Source organism: Sander lucioperca, chromosome 20 (genome assembly GCF_008315115.2).
Source record: "Sander lucioperca isolate FBNREF2018 chromosome 20, SLUC_FBN_1.2, whole genome shotgun sequence".
In the NCBI taxonomy this organism is placed as follows: domain Eukaryota; kingdom Metazoa; phylum Chordata; class Actinopteri; order Perciformes; family Percidae; genus Sander; species Sander lucioperca.
The window spans coordinates 28,654,645-28,676,519 of record NC_050192.1 but is presented as its reverse complement, the minus strand read 5'-3'; the positions used below and the strand labels follow the sequence as shown (position 1 = coordinate 28,676,519).

The window sequence follows — 21,875 nt, the reverse complement described above, 5'->3', positions numbered from 1 at the left end:
AGAATATTTTGAGCATTAAACACTTAATTTCCTGCATTCTGGAGACATTTTCTGCACCAATGTCTTTATTTATATAAAGGGAAACACAAAATTCAGTGGCAGGTGACAATTCAGAATATAAAAATATAATTGAATATAATGCAGTAATCAGTAAATATTTTTCTTTTAGCTTAAGTAATTTTGAGTTCAATCACTGATTAGTAGTAATTCAAAATCAGTTCATTTTAAAAGTATTAAACGCTAACATGTAATTGTAAACTCTTGGCTTACTAATTACACTCAACCCATAGCAAAGAGCTTCCATACATTCAATTCACATATAGTATATTATCCACACGTATCACCAAACATCATTGCACAGCACTTGTGCATGCAGTGCTGCTTCTAGATAAACTGACTGTAAAGCTTTTCCCAACCTTCTGCAGGCTGTCCAGTTGGCTCTGAAGCTCAGTCACCTGTCAGGAGGTAATCACACATCCACTACTTATTAGTTTAAGTATTGCACAAAATAATCCCAGGTTTTAATACAACAGCAGCAACCATTGAGGAAAAAAAAAAATCTGAAAATGACTTTTGTCTTTACTCACACAGAGTATTTGCAGTATAAGCATTAAGACTTAAACAAGCACTTACCAAATGTGCACAAAAGAAATGCATTACGCAGAATTTGTGCAGTTTCTTTTTTAGTTTTTTTTTTAAGAAATATCAAGGTAACAAAGTCTGCTTTTTTTTCGTCAGTGGAATTTGATGTGTTTGGATCTTAATTTTAACAAGTTTGTTATACATGTTTTGCTTGTTTACATTAGCTATCCATAAGTAGTAACGGTCACCAGCATCATTTAATGATTTACCTCACTGACATTGAATATTCATGTATCTTATGAGTAGGCCTGTCGCGATAGTCAATAAATCAATTAATCGCACGATAAAAAAAATGAACTCGATAATTTTTCCGGCCGCGATAATTTCCATTTGCATGCTTGTTTGTTTTCCTTGTCTCTCTCTCTCTCTCTCTCTCTCGCTCTCTCTCTCTCTCTACCAAAGAGACTGGAGGACCACTCTCGGTTCCTTAGCGTAACGAGGAGTGAACCCTCTTGTCAGTCAGTCGCATGGTCTTTGTGTGGAGGCGGGACTCCTGGCGGAGAGAGAGAGACCGAGAAAATGCGAGTAGTTGGAGCGGGGTTTCCCGCAGCACTTTGCCGTTAAGGCGCCGTCAAAAAAAGAAGACGTATATGAGCAATATCCGCCGTGTTACTCGGCGTCCGGTTTTCTCCCTTTCATTCCAAACCACGCAGTTGACAACCTGCAGGTGGAGGCGGTGGAGACAGGCTCGGACATACACGCCGCTGTGGACTTGTCAGTCTCGCAAGCGGTTTCAGGAAAGTTGCTGTATGTGTCCGACAATGCACAGAACATTAACCGGTACAAGCCTACAGCTGTCAGTGTGTCAGAGGCTCCCGGACGGGGAACTGAGACTCCGTTACCTGCTTGTCAAAAATTGCCACTTACTAGCTAGCTTTAGGGGTGGCAGTAGCTCAGTCCGTAGGGAGTTGGGTTGGGAACCGGCCAGTTCAAGTCCCAGTACGGACCAAAGTACAGAGTGTGGATTGGTAGCTGGAGAGATGCCAGTTCACCTCCTGGGCACTGCCAGGTGCTCTTGAGCAAGGCACCATAGCCCCACAACTGCTCAGGGTGCTGGTCCAGCACTGGCAGCCCACTCACTCTGACATCTCTCCATTTGTGCATGAATAGGTCCTGAGCACGTGTGTGTGTGTATTTCAGGCCTGTGTGTAGTGATTTCTAACAAACAGAGTGTAAATTGTAATTTCCCCACTGGGGATCAATAAACAGTATTAAAAAAAATTAAATAAAAAAAAATTGAATTAATGAATTAGCTTGAGGTAAACGCAGCTATCAGTAAACAGAAGTGACGGTGTGTGTGTGTGTGTGTGTGTGTGTGTGTGTGTGTGTGTGTGTGTGTGTCCGTGTCCATGTCCCGCCCCCGCAAAACTCCTACCTGCAGAGGAGCAGAAGAAAGTATAGCTGCACCTTCGCCAAAATGAAGACTGAAAAACAGAACTATTTTGGTACAAACATTTACTCGCCATGTGGCAGATAGCCATATAGATATTTAATTTATTAATTATATATTATTTAAATGTAATATTTAGTGTTTAATAAATAATTGTTAAATGCAGTACAGAGTCTGTAGTCTATCTCACAAACACTCGAGGAATGCTGCAAACATTTGACAGCCAGTATGAATTACCTGGGAGAACACACGTGTCACAAACGGCAATTCCACAACTGTAAACAGCGTGAAAGGCGACATACTGAAGGAGGTCAAAGACATATTGTGGATATTTAAAATGTCTTCCAGTTCCAGCGTTAAATATTCTTTAGAAATAAAAGTATATTGATCTTTGAAAAGGTGTACCTGCATTATTATGCCATTATCATTATATTAGATGAAAATGGTCTCAGAACGACAATATTATTTTTAGTTTATCGCAATCATTTCTGGGACAATTTATTGTCCAGCAAAATTTGTTATCGTGACAGGCCTACTTATGAGTCTTTAATAAAGTCTCTGCTGAAAAAAACTGTTGTGTAGGGGGTTAACATTTTCCCATTTCTCTCCATATGAGACAGCACGATTCTTTCCCCCAAAATGGGTATTGCCTGTCTGGTGTATTTTGTATAAGAAAGAACTATAAATGCTATCTAAATGTAAGTATGTATTGTAAGTATAACTATAAATATAGGTAAGTATTTAAACAAAAACAAACAAATCTACTCAGTAAAGAGAAAGAAGCCTCCTCACCTTGCTCTCTGCTTGGCTGAGAGCAGTCTTGATGTTGCTGATTTCCTGGTTGTGGCTCTGTTGACTGCTTTGTTGGATCTGCTGCAGCTCTTTCTGATTAGTGAGGTTCTGCTGAAGGGCTTCTTTAGCCTGCTGGAGCGCCCTCTGGATCTGCTGAATCTGGTTCTGACGGGCCTGAGCTTGAGACTGAGCTGATTTTAATTGGTTCTGTACCTTTAAATGAGAAAAGAGGAGGTTAGGTTCTGTGGGTCTATTTTCAGGTGAATCATCATAAAATCATCATAAAATCATCTTTATCAGGATGCATAGTATCCAGGATACTGGATACTTACATTACTATTCCATATTGGTGTTAATACCACCAAAATAGCCCAAAAGTAATTAACAGCAATTAACATTGTGTTTTTATTTGTATATATTATTGTGGTTCATTTTCTGTGTCAGCTGGTTTTGCACCTCCTGCAACTTTTCCACGGTCTGCTGGTTTTCCTTCCTGTACTCCTCAAACTCCTGCTGGGACTTCTGGGCCTGGTTGGGGAAAACATTATTTAAAAGAAATATAATCAATGTAAAAGGGGTCTTTACTGTACTGACAAGACAAAGCAACAAATGCATTATGTGACTACTGATATGTCTTGTTTTTGATATATCACTGTTTGTGTGTGTGTGTTCAGTTTAAAAATGGCTTTGTGCAGACAGCTGTTCCAGCAACCCGGCAGCAGAGGCAACTTTGCGCATAAGGTCAGTGCTAAAAATGGAGAAAAAAAAACTGGGCAGCCACAGACTGACAACTATGTGTACTCCATGTAAAGCAAAAAACTCATGGTGTTCTATATTTGTATGTTGGGTTAATAAAGACCTAAAATGTCTTCCTGCTCACCTCCTCCAGTTTTTTCTGCAATTCCGCTTTCAGTGTGTTTAGGTCCTCTCTGGCCTTATTGCGCTCCTCCTGGGTTTTAGTCAGCTCCTGCTGCACCTCCTGTCTTGGACCTGCCTCACTTCCTGCTTTAGCTGCTGTTTCCTCAACCAGCTGGAACACACAGAGAACACACAGCCATCACCATTTCACCCATACTAAACTTGTCTACTGCAGACTTTAACGTGAACCGATTCCACAACCGCAGTTCCACCTTGTCATGCTAGACTTTGAGCTCCTCATACTGGGTCTTGTAGCGTCGTCCAATCTTCTTGACCTGGGTTATGGTCTTGTTCTTCTCTAGAATGTCTGCTTTTTGTGTTTCCACGTCTTTGTTCAGAGTGTCTCTCTCCGCCGTCAGACGGGCCACGGAGTCTCTGAGGGCTTGCAGCTGAGACTGAGCTGAGTTACTGCTGGCACTGGATCTGATGCACACATAACAATAATTTCAGTATTTCTAGGGGTGATTGATCAATCTGCCACTTAGCATGATAGCTTCTAGAAGTTCTGATCTGGTCATTATAGCAGTCAAATTACAACAGTCTGGTACAAGACACAGGACACGTATAACAGTAATGAGACCCGAATAGAAAATATCTATTATTCCATCCTTAACAGCAGCAGATATTTTGCTGATTTCAGTCCAGCTCTGTGTCATGGCAGTGTGGACGGTGTGTTTAGATAAACAGTGTTTGGCTTCCATCCGTGTCGCCAGTGCACGTAACTCTCAGAGGAGCAGAGCAGGGGAGTTCTGTTGAGATCCGAGCTCCGTTCACTGGCGCCACGGAGGGAAGCCAAACGATGCTCATCTAAACACACTTCCCACATAAAGATGACACAGAGCTGGTTTAAAATTGGCATCTCTTTAACTAATACAAAATCAATGGTGTGTGTGTGTGTTACCTTGCCAGTTTAGTCTTCAGCTTGGCTCTCTCTTCAGCTAGCTGTGTGATGCGTTTCTGCTGAGCGTCTTTCTCAGTGGCGAGTTTCTGTCTCTCCTCAACATCGCCATCTTTCTGTTGGCTAAGCAGTTGCTGCAGATAGACAGTCAAGTTTAAGTTATACTAATAAGTTAACTGTAGACATTTGAAGTTAAAACTGACAAAATGGAACACTAAGCTGTATTAAAAACAACTCCAAAACCCTAAGCTGTATTAAAAACAAAACCCTAGAATGTATCAGGTAAATAATGATGGAAACACATGGAAAGTATATAAGAATGTGCAATAAAACAAGAAAATATAACAATATAGTGTATCTGCAGTAGGAATGGGAGACAAAATGCTATAAATGCAGGCAGAGGTGGACTTTACCATTAGGCAAAGGTCAGCAATTGCCTTGGGCCCCGAGCTACCTAGGGGCCCCCAAAATGCCCCATTAACTTATGCTTAAGGTTTTTTTTTTTTTTACTTTTCGCAAATTATATATTTCTAAAACTCCATTTGCGAAAAATGGCATCAAATCATTAGTTTCGCAGACCGGAGGGGCCCCCCCCACCTCACTACATGATTGGACTATTCCATTATCTCACTTACTGCGCATCTGTGAAAGTGACAAGGCTGTAATGCGCCAAAATACGGAGAAAAAAAAGTGACAGACAGACAGGGTGCGTGTGTAGAGTAACAGGCAGTGTACAGAGTAGAGCTACAATGAAGCCAAACTACCCAAGTGGTGCTGAAAAAAGGAGGAAGCGGGAGGAAAGCAAAACGTTTTTAAAAAAATTGCCGAAGTTAACAAAGTTTTTTGTGATGCCCGCCGCTGACAATGACAACAACGCTACAACCCATGCTACAACCACCATCACGACCGTTAGCACTGCTGCTAGCGAGGAGGAGCTACCTGTTGCTGCCGACAGTGCCAGCCCAGGCTGCTCAAGTCATATTGCTGCTAACGTTATGGATATGGAATCAGTGATAGCAAGATTTGCTGAGGCCAAAGCTCGCAAGGTCAGATTATAGCGCTTTAGACATGACAATACAGACACACACAGACACTCACAGTGAGTGTGTCTGTGTGAGAGTGTCTGTGTGTGAGTGAGTGTGTCTGTGTGAGTGAGTGAGTGGGTGAGTGTTTGTGTGAGTGAGTGAGTGAGTGAGTGTCTGTGTGTGAGTGAGTGTGTGAGTGTGTCTGTGTGAGAGTGTCTGTGTTTGAGTGAGTGAGTGTGTCTGTGTGAGTGAGTGTGTGAGTGAGTGTCTGTATTGTCATGTCTAAAGCGCTATAATCTGACCTTGCGAGCTTTGGCCTCAGCAAATCTTGCTATCACTGATTCCATATCCATAACGTTAGCAGCAATATGACTTGAGCAGCCTGGGCTGGCACTGTCGGCAGCAACAGGTAGCTCCTCCTCGCTAGCAGCAGTGCTAACGGTCGTGATGGTGGTTGTAGCATGGGTTGTAGCGTTGTTGTCATTGTCAGCGGCGGGCATCACAAAAAACTTTAACTTTGGCAATTTTTTAAAAAACGTTTTGCTTTCCTCCCGCTTCCTCCTTTTTTCAGCACCACTTGGGTAGTTTGGCTTCATTGTAGCTCTACTCTGTACACTGCCTGTTACTCTACACACGCACCCTGTCTGTCTGTCACTTTTTTTTCTCCGTATTTTGGCGCATTACAGCCTTGTCACTTTCACAGATGCGCAGTAAGTGAGATAATGGAATAGTCCAATCATGTAGTGAGGTGGGGGGGGCCCCTCCGGTCTGCGAAACTAATGATTTGATGCCATTTTTCGCAAATGGAGTTTTAGAAATATATAATTTGCGAAAAATAAAAAATAAAAAAAACCTTAAGCATAAGTTAATGGGGCATTTTGGGGGCCCCTAGGTAGCTCGGGGCCCAAGGCAATTGCCGACCTTTGCCTAATGGTAAAGTCCACCTCTGCCTATGGTATTGCTGGTATATTGTAATGATAGAGATGTACCACTGTGGTTGCTAGATTCATTCTTTTTAATTTATTTTTTTTAAAATCTTTTACTATTACCTATTTTGATTCCGGGTGTATGTATGGGACTTTATACATAATATTGTACCACAACAATGCCGTCAGTTCTGTTCTGATTGATTGACACTCATGTCAAAGTAAAAACTTGAATTATAAAAAAAAAAAAGTGACAGCAATGCCACAATAAGAGCCACTAAGGGTACACCAGTCTTATATGACTCCATCACTTCATTTTTTACCTGCATTTTCTCCCGCTCAGAGTTCAGAGCTTCCTCTAGCTCCTTCAGTTGTCTGTCTTGGTGCTCCACTCGCTGTTTGTAGCGAAGAGCTTCTCTATCAGACGAGTCACACCGAGCCACAGCAATCTCCTTTTCACTCCGCACAAATGTTCAGCTGATATTCCAACATTACTAAACGTAGATCAACCTTCTATTTCTATTGTGTGGTTTGAAGAAAAGCTTTGTGGAGAAATACGTAACGTATGGGTCACAGAGACCCAAAGGCCAGAGCTGTGGTAGTGGAGAAATACCATTGAATACTGGCCAGGGTCACAGTGACCCGAAGGCCAGAGCTGCGGTAGTGGAGAAATACCATAGAATATCGTGCGGGTCACAGTGACCCGAAGCGCAACGCCAGGCCAATACAAAAAGTCAAATAAACTGAACGGGTCATTGTGATCCGATGGACAACATAAGGGTTAAAGTTGTCAATTTTAATATCAATATTTCTTTTCTGAAAGGTTTCAATTTCCTAACGCATTTTTATTACAGAAGGCCACTTTTCATCTAAAAGGCTTAACATGACTGGCTCTGTCCTGTTTGTCTTGTGTGTTCCTAAGACCCAGGGCCCTCATTTATCAACAGTGTGTAGAAAAGGTTCTAAATTCTGGCTTACCAATGAAATGTAGTATGTGCTTTAGTAAAACAACAAAAAAAAAAAATCTGTATTTATCAAACGTGCCCAAGCCAATTGTATGCATATCAGTAATCAATCATGATAAATCCCACCTGCTCTTGACGACCATGCATGTTCACAATTAGGCCATTTGCATTCAGAAACGCCTGGTACTGGTAGATGAGGCTGAATCCAATCAACAAATATTGTTTGGTTCACTCAGTGCTGGAGGAATTACAAAAGAAAAAAATGTGCATGGGAGAATATAAACAATGTGGTTAATTCCGTTGGGTCTGAGGAAAGAACTCTCCCAGAAAAAAAAAAATGGTTTGACATTAAAGTAAAACACATCACAGTGGAGCACATTGTTTGCCAAGTCTTCCAGTAACACAAGATAAGCCATTGCACTTATATTTCAAACATTTGTCACAGCTCTCTTTTATAGGGTTTGACACCAATTAGGCAACTTGTCCATTTAAAACTAGACAAATTGAGTGTTTTCTAATTAAAGGAAACAGGAATATGTTGATTGCTTAATGCATACTGTGACACGCAATGCCTTTTCATTTGTAGTATCTCTATTCTACCTAGATTCTGTTCATAAGCAGGGCCATAGCTGTGCTTATTACACACATTCCGAAGTGTAAGTACACTTTGGTAAATTCCACACATTGCAAGGCAATGTTCTCACGCATTACATGTGCACACATCTGTTTGTACGCACGGTTGATAATGAGGCCCCCAGATTATCTTGTTGAGCAATGCTTTGACAATTCGTTTCTATCGCAGTACGGAAATTTAAGATTTTTAGCTTTGCAGCCCTGTCAAAGCATGAACACTAAAAAGGCCTACAGCCCCAGTGCTTGGAATACGTCAGCCAAGTAAATGGACCCAGCTGAAAGTAACAGATGCATGTCTAATTTAAACAAAACACCCATCTTCCATCCAAATTAAAGATTAAGCACCCAAACTTTACAGCGTATCTTTTATTTAGGCACATCAAGGAACCACTTCCATCTCTCCACAGTAGTCTGTTAGTGCAACAATTTGGCCTTAAGTGTTTAACACCATACCCACCACCAAGAACACAATCTTTCCTTCCTCAGCTTCACATTCACATACAGTAAGGTGAGACTGAATGCATAGGAGCCCAGCAACAAGCGAAGTGCTGACAGTAGGGTCAACTATTATTCATTGGATAAACCAGCCAATAATTCAGTTCATTAGCCATTTAACATCTGGTCAGTCATCCAAAGCCATTCAGAAAACAAGGCACAAATTCACAACATTGCATTTGGAGTTCTCACTGAAATAAGTGACCTGTGGGCTGAACAGGTGATATACTATGTGTTGATTCACAGCAAGATGACATATCAGTTGTACTTATTCACAGGGAGCACCACCATCATGTATACATTCACATGGAATCTTACATTTGGTTTATGTCAAGTAGTCAGTCCCCATTTCAAATATAGATAATGGCTGCGAGGACAGATCATACCATTTGGCAACTGACAACTTATTTATGAATGAGCTTTATGGTGAAAAGGCCATTGCCATGCAGCCTGACCACAATACTGAAATGTCAGTTTAAATCACCATTTAGTACAAAGTAAACAGTCCACACACTGGAAGAAGAAAGCCATTTGTTTGACCAAAAGTTCAATCCTGGTACAGCAGGAAGCCGGAGAAGGTGCTGTACTTCCAGGTGCTGCCATAGATGGCACCACGATGCAACCGGAGCCACACCTGATCTCCTTGGAAGAGTGGCAGGATGGCGTGGTTGCTGGCCGTCTCGTGATCTGGGGCTCCATCGTTGGCGTACGCTGACACCATCACCTCTTCGTTGCGCATGAGGTTAATGTAGAGAGGCACATTGATGGCAAGCTTCAGGATGTGGAAGATGAAGACATAGGTTCCGTTGACGGGGCAAGTGAAGCGGCCGATGTGGGTGTCGTACATCTCCCCTAGGTTGCTGTGCAGCTGGTCGAACACGATTGGCTGGTCGAGGTTGCCTGGGGCAAAGTTGGCAGTGCGAGAGGCGTTGAAGGCCACTCGCATTGGCTGGGAGAGCGGGTAGAGTTGCATGGGAAGCAGGGCGTGATGGTGGCCGTGGGGAGTGAGAGGGACATCCACGGTGGAAACCGACAGGGAATCCCCATGACCCGAGTCACCCACAATTGTAAACGTTCCCTCCCTGTCTGGGGTGCTCACCTGGGAAGAGTCACTCCAGGCTGCTGCGGGGTCGAGACAAAAAGCAGATTAGGAATGAACAATGTGGACTCTGTGCAGTACAGGGTGTTTTCAAAATTGCATTTAGTCTGGTCGGAATGTTTGCTTTCCTCTTGGTATGCTTACTTGGCTGCAGACCAAAATAACTTCACTGAAGAGCCTTTAGAGGAAGAGGTCTCCGTCCAGTCACTTACAAATTCTGGAGGGGTTTGTTGGAGGTGGGAACAGGACTCAACTTTGATCTGAGCAAACTACAAGGCATTAACCGGACATTTCAGCCAAACGGAGGTTTTAACACCCCATTATGCAAGCAGCTAGCCAGAGAATGAATTTGGGTCTGGTCTGGATTAACAATGAAGTATGCGGCCTTCTTGATATTTGGAGAGATAGGACGTTCTTCCTGAGGTTGCTTTCTCGCTCCCAGACAAATTTAACCAATGAGTGGAGTGAATGTTCTCACAAGGCTTTTAGTGATGCATTTTGGTTTGCTTGAATTTCTGAGTGAAGAAACTGAGCCAAAGGAAAATGCAACACATTTACCAACTCTTCCGCTGATTAAGACTAAACTATAGGTTTAAAAACAGCCTTAGAAAAGGGATGTCCAGCAAAAGCCAGAGTTTAATGTTACAAATCTATCTTCCAATCGTTTTTCTTTGTGTAGAAATACATCTATGACATTCACTTTGGCTCTAACAAATGGCTGATACTTTAGTTTAAAAAGGTGGCACCTGACGTGCAGGATGTTTTGAAGAAAATTTGGATCGTGCAACAAGGCAGGCCTGCTTAGTTCTTTCGGGGCATGATTGTAAAGGGTTTACAAAGAATGTTTACGACATTTACGGTTTGACATTTGGGACCGATTGTTGGGATTGCTGTGGACAAAGTACACACGCCGTTAAATGATGTTTAACTCTGTATCTAGCCAATTTAAATATTGCACATTATTGTATTGTGTGAACAGTTAACTTCCTTTAACTTTGTATGTGGCGTCTTCTTTTGCGGGGAGCAAATGTTCCACCAAAACAAGTTCCTTCCCAAAACTATTTTGCAGAGGCACCGTTCTGCAGCTGCCTCTGGATCTCAGCACCGCCCCAGACAATTGTATTTGGTTTCAGGAAATGCAAACAACCCAGGGCGTTTTTTTTTCCTCCTATCCCAGAATGTATGTGTGGTGTAGCCAGACTTTACTCCATAGCACTGTGGAGAAAGAGCTGGCAATGAGACCTATCCCTGTGCAATGACCCTATAACACCAAGCATCTACATCATCTCAGCATCTACCTTTCAATAAATGATATATCCAATAGTGTTAAACATGTAAATATCTGTCAAATACATTGTACTGTACATACTGTCATATCCATCTACCTTAGATAATAAGCAACCAGTTATATTAATAATTCTTTACTCTAGCACCATTTGCATTGCCCATTCTTATGGTTTACAATCCTCAGAGCTGTGTGTATGCATGTACATGTATATGTATACATATTCACTTCATAAAAACGTATCTGTACATAGTCAAATGTTTACCTTGTTCAGCTTGGTTGTCCTTGTTTTTAGCCATGTGTCTATTTCTGTGTATGTACTGTGAGAGCAACAAAGCTGGAGTCAAAATTCCCTGCACGTGTTCACTCTTACTTGGCCATTACAGCCGATTATGTTTGGAGAGACATGAGATGAAGCAAATAAAATGAAGCACATTTAACTTCATCTCAAAAAAACATTTTCACCTCCACAAATGCCGTCACTTATATGTATGCCCATACAAATGTTGCATTGGAGATATGAATGACATTTTGTGCATTTAACTACCAGGGCTGGATATCAAAATATGTTCTTCTGCTAAGAAACCATAAGTAGTAACAAACTACCAGACAGATAAGCAGTGCTGATAAGAGTGATAATAGTAGTATCTGTCGGTACACGATCCGTTCTGCCTGCACGATCCGTTCTGCACATGCGCAAGATAATACTGTTTTACGTATCCATACGACCTGCACGATCTGTTCCACGCTAGCCTATGGCTAGCCTCCACCGGGAAGCTAACGTTAGTTTAGCTAACAGCTAATTCGGCTAACCGCTAGCTGACAGCTAGATTCAGTCTAAAATAACGTTAACTCAAACGTAATGGGAAAAGCAGGCTACAGCTAAATTAAGACTTCACAGTAATAACAATAAAGACAAGTATTGAGTGATTGTATTTTAAATGAGCACAAGTAAAGTAGAACTGACGTAACAGCTGTTATATATGTTAGGTGTTTGTTATATATGTCAACATTTATTTTCAAGTTTTATTTTGAGGGTCTTTTAAAGTTATTACATGCTGTCTCAGCTAGCAGTTAGCCGAATTAGCTGTTAGCTAAACTAACGTTAGCTTGGCTGTCGACCGGAAGCGTGGAACAGATCGTGCAGTGTCGTAAATCCTCGTACAACCGCGCATGCGCGAACATTTTGCGCATGTGCAGAACGGATCGTGCAGGCAGAACGGATCGTGTACCGACAGTATCTTTTTGGGACAAAATTAGCATGTGTATGCTACAAAAGCCCTTCCCTGAGCAACAGATCAGTTTAGAGCTAGCACTTGTGTTCTTACCACTGGAGTGACGCCTTCCTCCTCCACGTCTATAGCTGTGTTGATATCCAGAGTCCTGAGAAAATACCACAGAGGAACTATAAAAACAGACAGACTGGACTTGTTAAGGGTAACTGGTTTTGTTTTTTCAAACTGGACCCCATTTTCCTACATTTGTGTCTAAGTGACTGATGGGAACAACAATCCTTGACATTGGTCCAGTATTAAGCGAGACGGCTGCAGTCGGCAGCTGTGAAACAAGCTACAATGTAACGTTAATGGGCAAATGCGCACCTTCAATTTACTACTAACTTACTAAAAATTGCTAGTTTTTCCACTGACATTCTTAGATTGTTATTCTAAGTTTTTAATGTTGTCAAAGAGTAAGATCCTTTACGTTTAACATGCAGAAAGAGTTCATTAAATTAAACTTATTTATAGGGCTGGGTACAGAATTTGACTTTTTAGGCACCGGCCAAATTGCCTCCTTAGTATCAAGTTTCGAATAAGTGCCTTGTCATTCAATAACCACATTTCAATACCTAACTGTGGATTTCCACAGGATGCAGAACGTCTGCGGACCGGCTCTGCTGCGGAACGGCTGCGTGCTCCGCCGTCCGCCAATACCCACCAGGTCCGGATTTGTTGCGGCCAGCTGACCACGAGATCTCGCGAATTCACGTATGTTCGCGCGATATAACAGGATGTAGTTTCTATAAACAGAACCACAAAACCAACAACAGTTTGTTTCCATCCAGAGAAGTAGAGGGGAAACAACTCTGTGCTGTGTTTTCAAGGTGTAGTGCAGGGAAATACGACCTGCTGTAAGCACGGTGTATTTTATTTTGAAAATTAACCGGATGCTTTATTTTGTTTCTGTGCTCGACTTCCTGTCCCGCACTATCTGCCGTGTGCTGAATTGCTGCGGAGCTCTCCGTCGTCCGTCAAAAATAGAAGCTCTGCGTATCTGCTCCGGAGGGCTGCGGGCTGACGGAACTGCGCCGGACTAGGGATGCAGACGTTCTGCAGTCAGTGGAAATACACACATTGACTTTAATGGAAACCTAATGACTCCGTCGACGTTCCGCAGACGTTCCGCATCCAGTGGAAATTGCCGGTGAGGCGCAAATGTCATCAGCGTCAGCAAGCCAATAAGCATGTAGCATGCTTCTACCAAGATCTAATAATGCTGGTGAATGGTTGCAGGGGAAATAGGGTCCAGGTTGAAAACCCCAAAATTACCCTTTAACACAGTATGCAGTTGCCTGTAGCATACTATTCTACATTACATACTAGTAACATGGTACTTTCAGTTTTGACGATATAGCTGGGGTCAGTTTTATAATGGGAGTGGGAAAAAAATATATATATACATTTTCCCTAGAATTGTGATTTTTTTCCCCCTCTCTTCTTTACACCAATGATTGACCTAAACATTGTGTTAATACGGTACCGTGGTCAGCGAATCATATTCGTTTTCTGACCGAATGACATTTATAACATAACATGGATTTTCTGCAGACTGACCGACATTTGTTTTTGTCTCTAGAAGTATATTATTCAACTTTTGTTTTTGTTAAAGTAAAAATTAAATGGCAATACTCAACAATATTGAATCGCAATACTTCTAGAATCACAATAAATGAAAATCACAATACAAATTGAATCGGCACCCATGTATCGTGAAGGAATTGAATTGGGCCAAAAGCATATTGTCCCAGCATTAGCTTATAATTCTGCTTAATTATCAACGATGGCCAAAACTATGAAAATAGGCCTCAGTTGCATCCGTTGTGATAACCTTGTATTGGCCAAAATAGAGAAAAAGGCAATGAGCAGTCATATGATCAGACAGGTTGTTCAGTCAATTTAGCCACATTTTCTAAACCACTTCACTATGTTGCTTATCTGCTGTCACTGCATATAGGGCTGGGCGATATGGCCCGAATCTTCTATCCAGACATCGGTCATTTCGTATCTCGATAACGATATCATGATATACAATGTTCTCTTGTAATTTAATTGTCTATATGAAATAACCACATGGTTAAGCCTAATTTTGTATACTTCTGTGTGAATTAAAGACTTGACAAATTTAAAGTACTAAGAATTTTCTAATTTAATTAAGAACTTTTGTGCAAAACGAACAGTGTCAAGTGAAGTAATAGAGAAAAATACAAGCAAGAAGAATTCTTGGGTGTAGGCAGGAGTCACTGCTGTTGGAAAACACTCACAATTTACTTTAAAAAAAAACAAAAAAACATTTGAGTTCCAATTGGACCTTTACGGATTATTCTCCACCATTTTTATGCAGAGAGAACAGTGTCCTGAGCTGTATGCACAGTTGTGTTCTGGGGACATGGAGCTGAAAGGTTGGAGAAGCTTGTGACCGGAAAGTTGCCATTCATAGTCCAGTTTATTATATTTAACCGAGTAGTGCTGTAAAAACAAAACGGTAACCTTTTCTTTAAATATTTCACATCAGATTTTAGAAATGTTAGAATTTGCTTGTTATCAATTGAGAACAATTATGTATCACTCTCGAAATATAAATACATTTTTAAATAAATAAAATATTTCCTCACAATAAGATTTTATTGAAAGAAATTATCACTGAATTATCGCATAGCCCTAACTGCATAAGAAAATCAGTTGAAGCTCGAACTGTAAACTCATGGATGTGTACAATGGACAGTTTGGGCATTCATTGTTTATTTAACCTTCATTTATTCAGGGAAGGTTCACTGAGAGGAAGTCTCCTTTGCAGGAACGCACTGATCACATTCACACAGTTCCACATTCATACCTGGAAGCTACCCGGTACAACCACAGTCTGATCTGCTGGCCACTGAGCAGCTCCACTGGAGTGGTTGGGGTTAAGGGCCTTGCTCACGGGCACCTCAGCGGTGGTAATAAGGGAGGGACAAGCGCTGCTCTTTCACTTTCCCCACCCAGATTTTATCTTGCCGGTCTGGGGGATTGAACCGACGACCTCCCGGTCACAAGCTTGCTTCTCCAATGTTACCATTTGCCTCAATTCTTTCTTCCAAATAAATGTACGTGGGACTTGGTGTTACCACATATTATGCCGACCTTACAAATGACTTTTCAAGTTATTCCACTGTCGCAGACTATTTTCCAATATCGGGATGAAAGCCTGAGTCTTGCTAGAGTTTGGGCTTTCCCGTCGTCTCAATTGTTTGGTGGGCATAAAACTCAGTCCCAGTCAGTGTTTTTTTTTTTTATTTTATCGTAAGTTTTAAGTCTTGGTAGGGAAGTTGAAGCACATGAACATTGTCAACAACCAATCTGTGCGCTCCCTCCAGCACCAAACAGGAAGCAGCAAACTGCTGAGCCAGTGTTTATGGTTGCTATGGCGCCATGCTAACTAAATGCTAAAGAGGGAAAGGTGCCGATTTTCAACTCTTCTGAAGCACATCATCCAACGGGAGTTTTACTGGCAGATAAACACAGACCTCTGGGTACTGGAGACATTCATCTGCATGTATGACAGAACAGAAAATCTGCAAACTTTCCATTATGCAGCTAATGCTAGCGGTAGCTGGCTACCTTGGTTACATTTTTCAGAATTAATCAAGTTGTAGTATTGCAATTTTTGACCCTGCAAGATCTCCAGTCTTCACATATGACAGTCTTTAACGTTAGATGATCAACTTTGATGTGAGATGGGGTCAGACTTTCGTCTTTTCAAAGTCTGCTCAAAGTCTTCTAGTGTATGATAGGCAGTAGTTGCAGTTACTTCCTCAGCCCCAAAGCAAATACAGTACGACTACTAAATAGAGAACATGGTGAATTATTTACTTACTCTAGCAGCATAGAGGACAGGTCCAGAGTCCCTTAGATGAGTCTGTGGGAGGTAGGATCCTCCTAAGGAGTAGATATCAGTGGTAAGCTTCAGAACTAACTCAGTCAGATCCATTTTAGCCAAACTTTAGCCAAGATGTGACAACTCCACCCTACAACACCTGATCCTAAACAGATATTTAGCAAAAATAGAGGAGAGAAATGCAAAAGGAGGAGAGAAATGCAGAAGTGTTGAAAACCCCAAAAGAGGAAAAGGAAAATTGAGGATAGATACCTCGATGCCAACCAGAAGAGCGAAAGGTTTGTGCCAGTCCTTTGGCGCCACGTGCCATACCTCTCACAGATCCTCTGGTGTAATATGACTGGCCAGGACGACCCACGCTTCCACTTGATTGGCCAGGGGACAGGAAGATCTGTCCACCGTTACCCACCGTATAATCTGCCTGGTACACTAGAGAGACACAGCAAGAAATGTGTCTTAGACAACTGGCTGTTGGACCATTCAGCCAATGCCAGTTGAGTTTAGGAACAAACATTTGATCAACATACCCAGCTGTAGTTCTTCTTCTGAGGGAGCCATCTCTGGTGGTGTTTGGGTACTGGCAGTGCTGTACTTGGGCTCATTGAAAACTGCAGAATCTGGTTTGTAGTTCAATTCCCCATTTTGAGGTAAAGAGGCATTCACCTTGAAGGCCTACAGTGAGAAAAGAAATGTCCATTAAAGAAGCTTGCAGACTGTGACTGCAAGCTTTTGTTCAGATTACATCTAGATCTAGTTGAAGCTGGGGTGTGGAACTTGTGTCTCCCCCCCTCTGGCGGTAAGACTTATTACACAAACACTAAAGCAGTCGGATTCAAAGCTGTGTAGTTGTGGTCTTTCAACCCTGCCTGTCAATGTATTGGGTAATACAGGTAGACTGACATACCGTGTAACCAATTAGAGAGCCAGAATAAGCAGCTATACTGTAAAGAACGCTCAATGGTGTTTTAAGCTTAAAACACAGATAAAGGTGAAGAACTGCAAGTGAGTTAGCAAGGTTGGTTGATGGCACTTTGTTTACTGTGCGACAATGTTGTGGAGTTAACGTCTCACTTTGAGTAAAATAAGCAGTATTGGCATCATTCTTGTATAAGAGCTAGGCTCAATCAGCACTGGGAACACGTTGGCAAGGGCTTGAACATAAGACGATCATCATCATCAAAAACTCCACATGCGTTAAGACTGTGGTTCACATCTGTCATCAGAATGCATCTTGAGTGATCACATGTAATTTGTTTATGCTTCTGTGCTCACATTTGTTTGATTTGTTCCGGTGGATTAAGGACATTTATAAAAATGGGTAGCTCAAATCAAGCCATGATAACAACCATATATGGCTATGAATTCTAATTCCTTTGCCCAATACATATCACTCCGCATCTAAGATTTTTTTTTTTTTTTTTTTTTTTTTTTTTTTAATGTTAGACAAAGTTCGCCAGCTAAAACCCAAAAAAAATTAAAACATTTACGGTTAACTTCGACCTCCCGAGTGGCCCAACGACGGAGGAGTAGCCCACACTGCCATGACACAGAACTTGTTTAAGTATCCCTTTAACTGTACGCTAGGGATAAAACAGTTAAAGGTTTAATGATAAACTATGGTGAAAGTCCTGACTTTGTATTACCATTTCAAATTTTTAAAATCACACTTTAAACCATGCTTGATTATAGTTACAAGTTCCTTCCCAAGACTATTTTGACGGTGGCGGAATGCCCCGACACTTAAATTCAACTAAAATGTAACACTAAACAGTCAGTGTTGGACCTCCAGTCTGTTGAGATGATCTCCAAACACAGAAACGAAGCGCAATCACACCATAAAACGTTAAGACACGTTAAGAAAAAACAGCCGTATTTTGCCGTAATCCAATGACACGAAAAAAAAGTAGATCAGTAGATCCACTTCACCGTTTAAACAATGTGGGGAAAAAAAAAAAAAAGTATAAAATTTCAAATCTACACAAAACACGCAATCAATTAGTAAGCTACAGCAAATTTATATACATGGAATTTAGGCAACCTTTATTTCAACGTTGGCACGGTAAGATGTCCAGACTAGTGCAATAGTAGTTTTTGTTTTTTGCATCCTGCATAAGAATTTTTTTATTTTTTTTACTAAAGCAGTAGGCCTATATGAAATCAGATGCATTACCTACCACAATTTAGTTGTTTTGTGTTATTTAAAATATTTATAAAATATCTGGTCATGCCAGAAGTAATTATTCCACTCCTTTAAAACAATGCAATTACCTGTTTCAGCCACCAGGGGGGGGGGGGGGGGTGTATGATCAGATATGTAAAGACAGAGCCTTAATGGCATAAAACCCAAAAGAAAAATGACGCACACTTTTGGTAAGACTTACTGACTGGATGTTCTCAAACTGTGCAGACGTCAGAGTTCGCCTGGTGGGGGGTGTTGAGAAACTTTGTCCCTGAGGGGGGGTGGAGGTGCCAGATGCCACCCCATTACAGGGGGACTGCTTCCCTGACTCAGTTACTGGTGTCTGGACACCAAGAGAGGAGGAAAATTCCATTAAAAGCATAGACAGACTTCTGGAAAGAGGTAGCGCAAATGATCTGTGTCTGTACATTTTCCTCTCCATCCCAAAGTATTTATCCTGGGGTTGTACCCAACTATCCCAATTTAACCCTTGTGTTGTCTTCCCGTCAACCTTGGAAAAAAAAAAAAAAAAAAACACTTTTTGATGCCTTTTTTCCACAGTTTGTTTTTGCTTTATCCAACGTTTTAAACTGTTACATTTTTTATTTTTTTTTATTTCTATTTCCCATATTTTCTGATATAAAACAAAAATTGAAAACTGGTCAATGTGACCCAAAGTCAACACAAGGGTTAAAAAATAAATACAAATAAATACTTCTAGACATGGGTTTATTGCAAGCAAAACAGTCGATTTCTCTCGCTTGGAAAAGTGTGAATAGGCCTAGTATTGCCGGTGGCTTAGAGAAATGTCTTTTTGCCCAACAATGGAAAGAATAACGTACACAGTTAAGGATAGACAAGATACTTTCAAACAGGTTTGGGGACCATTCTTGGACTTTGAACAAAATGATGTGGGTGATATACTGGCAAATGAGGGGAATTCTGAGAAATCTAGTATTTTTCATGTGGGAGAAAGAAGTTTATATTGGCTTGTGACAGTTTGATTTGTTGGATCAAGCCACTGTAAGGTCATTTTGTTTTCTTTATAATTTGTTGTTTTTATATTATAAAAAGGTTTTTCTTGTATTTTGTCTGTTGCTGTGATCGCTGTCAGTTTTTCAGGCTATGTCTACATTTCTGAATGTCTTGGTTAAAATGAAACTCAATTAACATTGTTTATAAAAAAATATGCATCAACACTTCACATCAGCCTAAGTACTTGGTCTGACGAAACGGACAAGAATGCTCATTTACCTGAGGACGGCTCTTCTCCTCCTGACCAACAGAGATGATCGACTCTCTGCGGTACAGCGGCGGTGAAGAAAACTTCTTTATTTCAGCCAACTGCAGTGGCTCCTGCAGAGACAAGACAGCTTGAACTGCTTAGTAATGCAGGCTAAACAATTTTATTGCATCTTATAGCCAATGTGCCGTTTCTCACATGAGGTAGGTCCATTGAGGAAAACGTCAGGTCACAGGTCTCCAGGCACTGATCCCCATTGGTCAGGCTGGCTTTGCGCTCCATAAGCCTGGCAGGCAGTGGGGTGGACTGAGTGGGGGATGAGGATGAAGTGATGACCAGTCCAAGTGATTTCAATTTTGATCATAACAGACTTATCGCAGAAAAATAGCAAGATAAGATAAGACAGCTTACATGCATTGGTTCGGACAGGTCTTCAACTGGGCTTCTCAAGTCTGTGTGACCTGGTTAGTATGAGGACATATCAAAACAAAAAAAGTTGATCAAGAAATTACACAAGACAAATTTCCATATACATTTTACTCCTCAATTGCATTTGCAGTCCATACCCAGTACCCTACCCGTTTACATTAACCATTATTTTGGAGAGGTCTGAACAAGTCTACAGTAATTTAATACAATACCATGGTCTGGCAGCACTGGGGGAGGCAGGGATGGAGTCTCCGGAGCTAACCCCCGTCACTCCACTCAGCAGCCGGGGAAACAACACACGGTACACCTCCGCTGGTCTTGTGGGGCTGCAGAATTTATTTGGGCGCAAACTGCAGACTCCAGCTACTGTACATTCACTTGATATCTTCACCGCTAGATGTCAAGTCTCCTGCTCCGATCGCTCTCGTTCGCTCACACCACATCTCCTGTCACTTTCTGCTTTTACAAGCAACCACAGAAAGACCTCAAACTGTCCCACTGACATGGTAGATAAGCTGATGCAAATATTCAAAAACTTATTTCAGCAAATGTCGCAAATTTGTCGCATTTGTGTAATTTATTCGTCATGCCCCTGCAGAGGCCTTGAGGCTAATGGGAAACCCATTAGTTTTGCAGGTAAACCAAAGTTTTGGGCAAATTGTATTGTGGTGGCACTAAAGGAAGTCAGGGGATTAATCAAGTCAGGATGTATGGCAATCCATCCAATAGATAGTGAAGATAGATTGCTAAACTATGTTAAGCTAGCCATCTTCGTTTTAGTGCATTTCATCAATAGTGTGAAATCTTTGGTTAGAATGCATATTTTATGTGGTACAGTGGTCAAAAACTCCACAGGGTACCTTTAACTTGACCATTACAGAGCCTTAGCATTGAAGATCATTTTCAACCTCAGAAATAGTTTGACAAAACAATCCCAACTAGTCCTCACAGCTCCCCCCCACCCCCCACCAATCTGCCTCTACCACAAAGAGATTAGTAGTCATGCCAGGCTTTATGGCTCACTTTTAACTGGGCTGGATCACCTAGGTAACCTATGTGGCATGGCTACCTTGTGGAGCACATTCATTTCAGATGCTCAAATCAAAACCTGGCAACAGCCCAACATCTGACCAATAAGACACTGAAAAAACTGGGGCATCATTCCTACACAATACCAACATAAGAGTTTTAAAGTAAAGTGACAAACAATAAAGAGCAACAGATTTTTTTTTTTTTATAGATCAGTACAATAATTTTGCCGTTCCAGGCTTTCCTCCTTTCTGGTTTTAGAGCATCTAAAGCTAGACCTCATCAGGCATTTGCAGCAGAAACTTTCAACTTTATGTGAATCACATATTAATACTAGAGTTTAAGTGTTTTTGCTTTGTCTGAAACCCTGCACTAAAGACATATTTCCTGCACACATCTATAGCCTTACTTTAAGGTTTAGAATAAGAAGCGGTAGAAATAGAAATATCTTCAAGTTATGTTATATTGTTTACATTTCACCTTGAATATCACGCATAGTCAATTGTCAAATATTGTTTTTAAGACCATTCCATTTGGATTTTAATTGGAGATTCAGTTCCATGAGCAATCTCCCATCAACTGATGAAGACCATGTGCTATGGGTTTACAGCTCCAGAAAAGTTAGTGAGTGGACCAGAGTTGCAATTGTCTGGCAAATTAGAAAACTTGTTGACTTGTTCCAAGTTACCCAGAGGAGATGGAGATCCAGACGGCCGTCTCTTCAGTCTGGGGTGGCCATTAGTGGGGGGGACCTCACCATCCAGAAGAGAGTC

The 21,875-nt window shown here is 41.3% G+C and overlaps 2 protein-coding genes across 5 annotated transcripts in view; both read right to left on the bottom strand.

The window, feature by feature from the left end:
- Positions 1-329: 329 nt before the first annotated feature.
- On the bottom strand, positions 330-6,165 carry LOC116062232 (nucleoprotein TPR-like). The gene is made up of 7 exons (XM_031316879.1): positions 5,968-6,165; positions 4,644-4,774; positions 3,970-4,165; positions 3,705-3,854; positions 3,281-3,352; positions 2,825-3,037; positions 330-455 (listed from the first exon to the last, which is right to left on the bottom strand). The coding sequence occupies exons 1-7, from the start codon at positions 6,163-6,165 to the stop codon at positions 351-353; spliced, it is 1,065 nt and encodes a 354-aa protein (XP_031172739.1). The 3' UTR covers positions 330-350.
- A 2,370-nt stretch (positions 6,166-8,535) lies between these two features.
- The window catches only part of caprin2 (caprin family member 2), a 32,676-nt gene continuing 19,336 nt past the window's right edge, over positions 8,536-21,875 (bottom strand). For 2 of the 4 annotated variants that reach the window (XM_031316891.2, XM_031316890.2), the window contains exons 12-21: positions 21,791-21,875; positions 20,056-20,105; positions 19,843-19,950; positions 19,656-19,757; positions 18,604-18,744; positions 16,750-16,894; positions 16,475-16,651; positions 16,202-16,263; positions 12,397-12,451; positions 8,536-9,806 (exon numbers count right to left, since the gene is read on the bottom strand). In XM_031316891.2, the coding sequence (XP_031172751.1) occupies positions 9,232-9,806; positions 12,397-12,451; positions 16,202-16,263; positions 16,475-16,651; positions 16,750-16,894; positions 18,604-18,744; positions 19,656-19,757; positions 19,843-19,950; positions 20,056-20,105; positions 21,791-21,875 (1,500 nt within the window). In that variant the 3' untranslated portion in view covers positions 8,536-9,231. The remainder of the gene's footprint in view (positions 9,807-12,396; positions 12,452-16,201; positions 16,264-16,474; positions 16,652-16,749; positions 16,895-18,603; positions 18,745-19,655; positions 19,758-19,842; positions 19,951-20,055; positions 20,106-21,790) is intronic. The other 2 variants (XM_031316895.2, XM_031316896.2) reach the window with 2 other exon arrangements.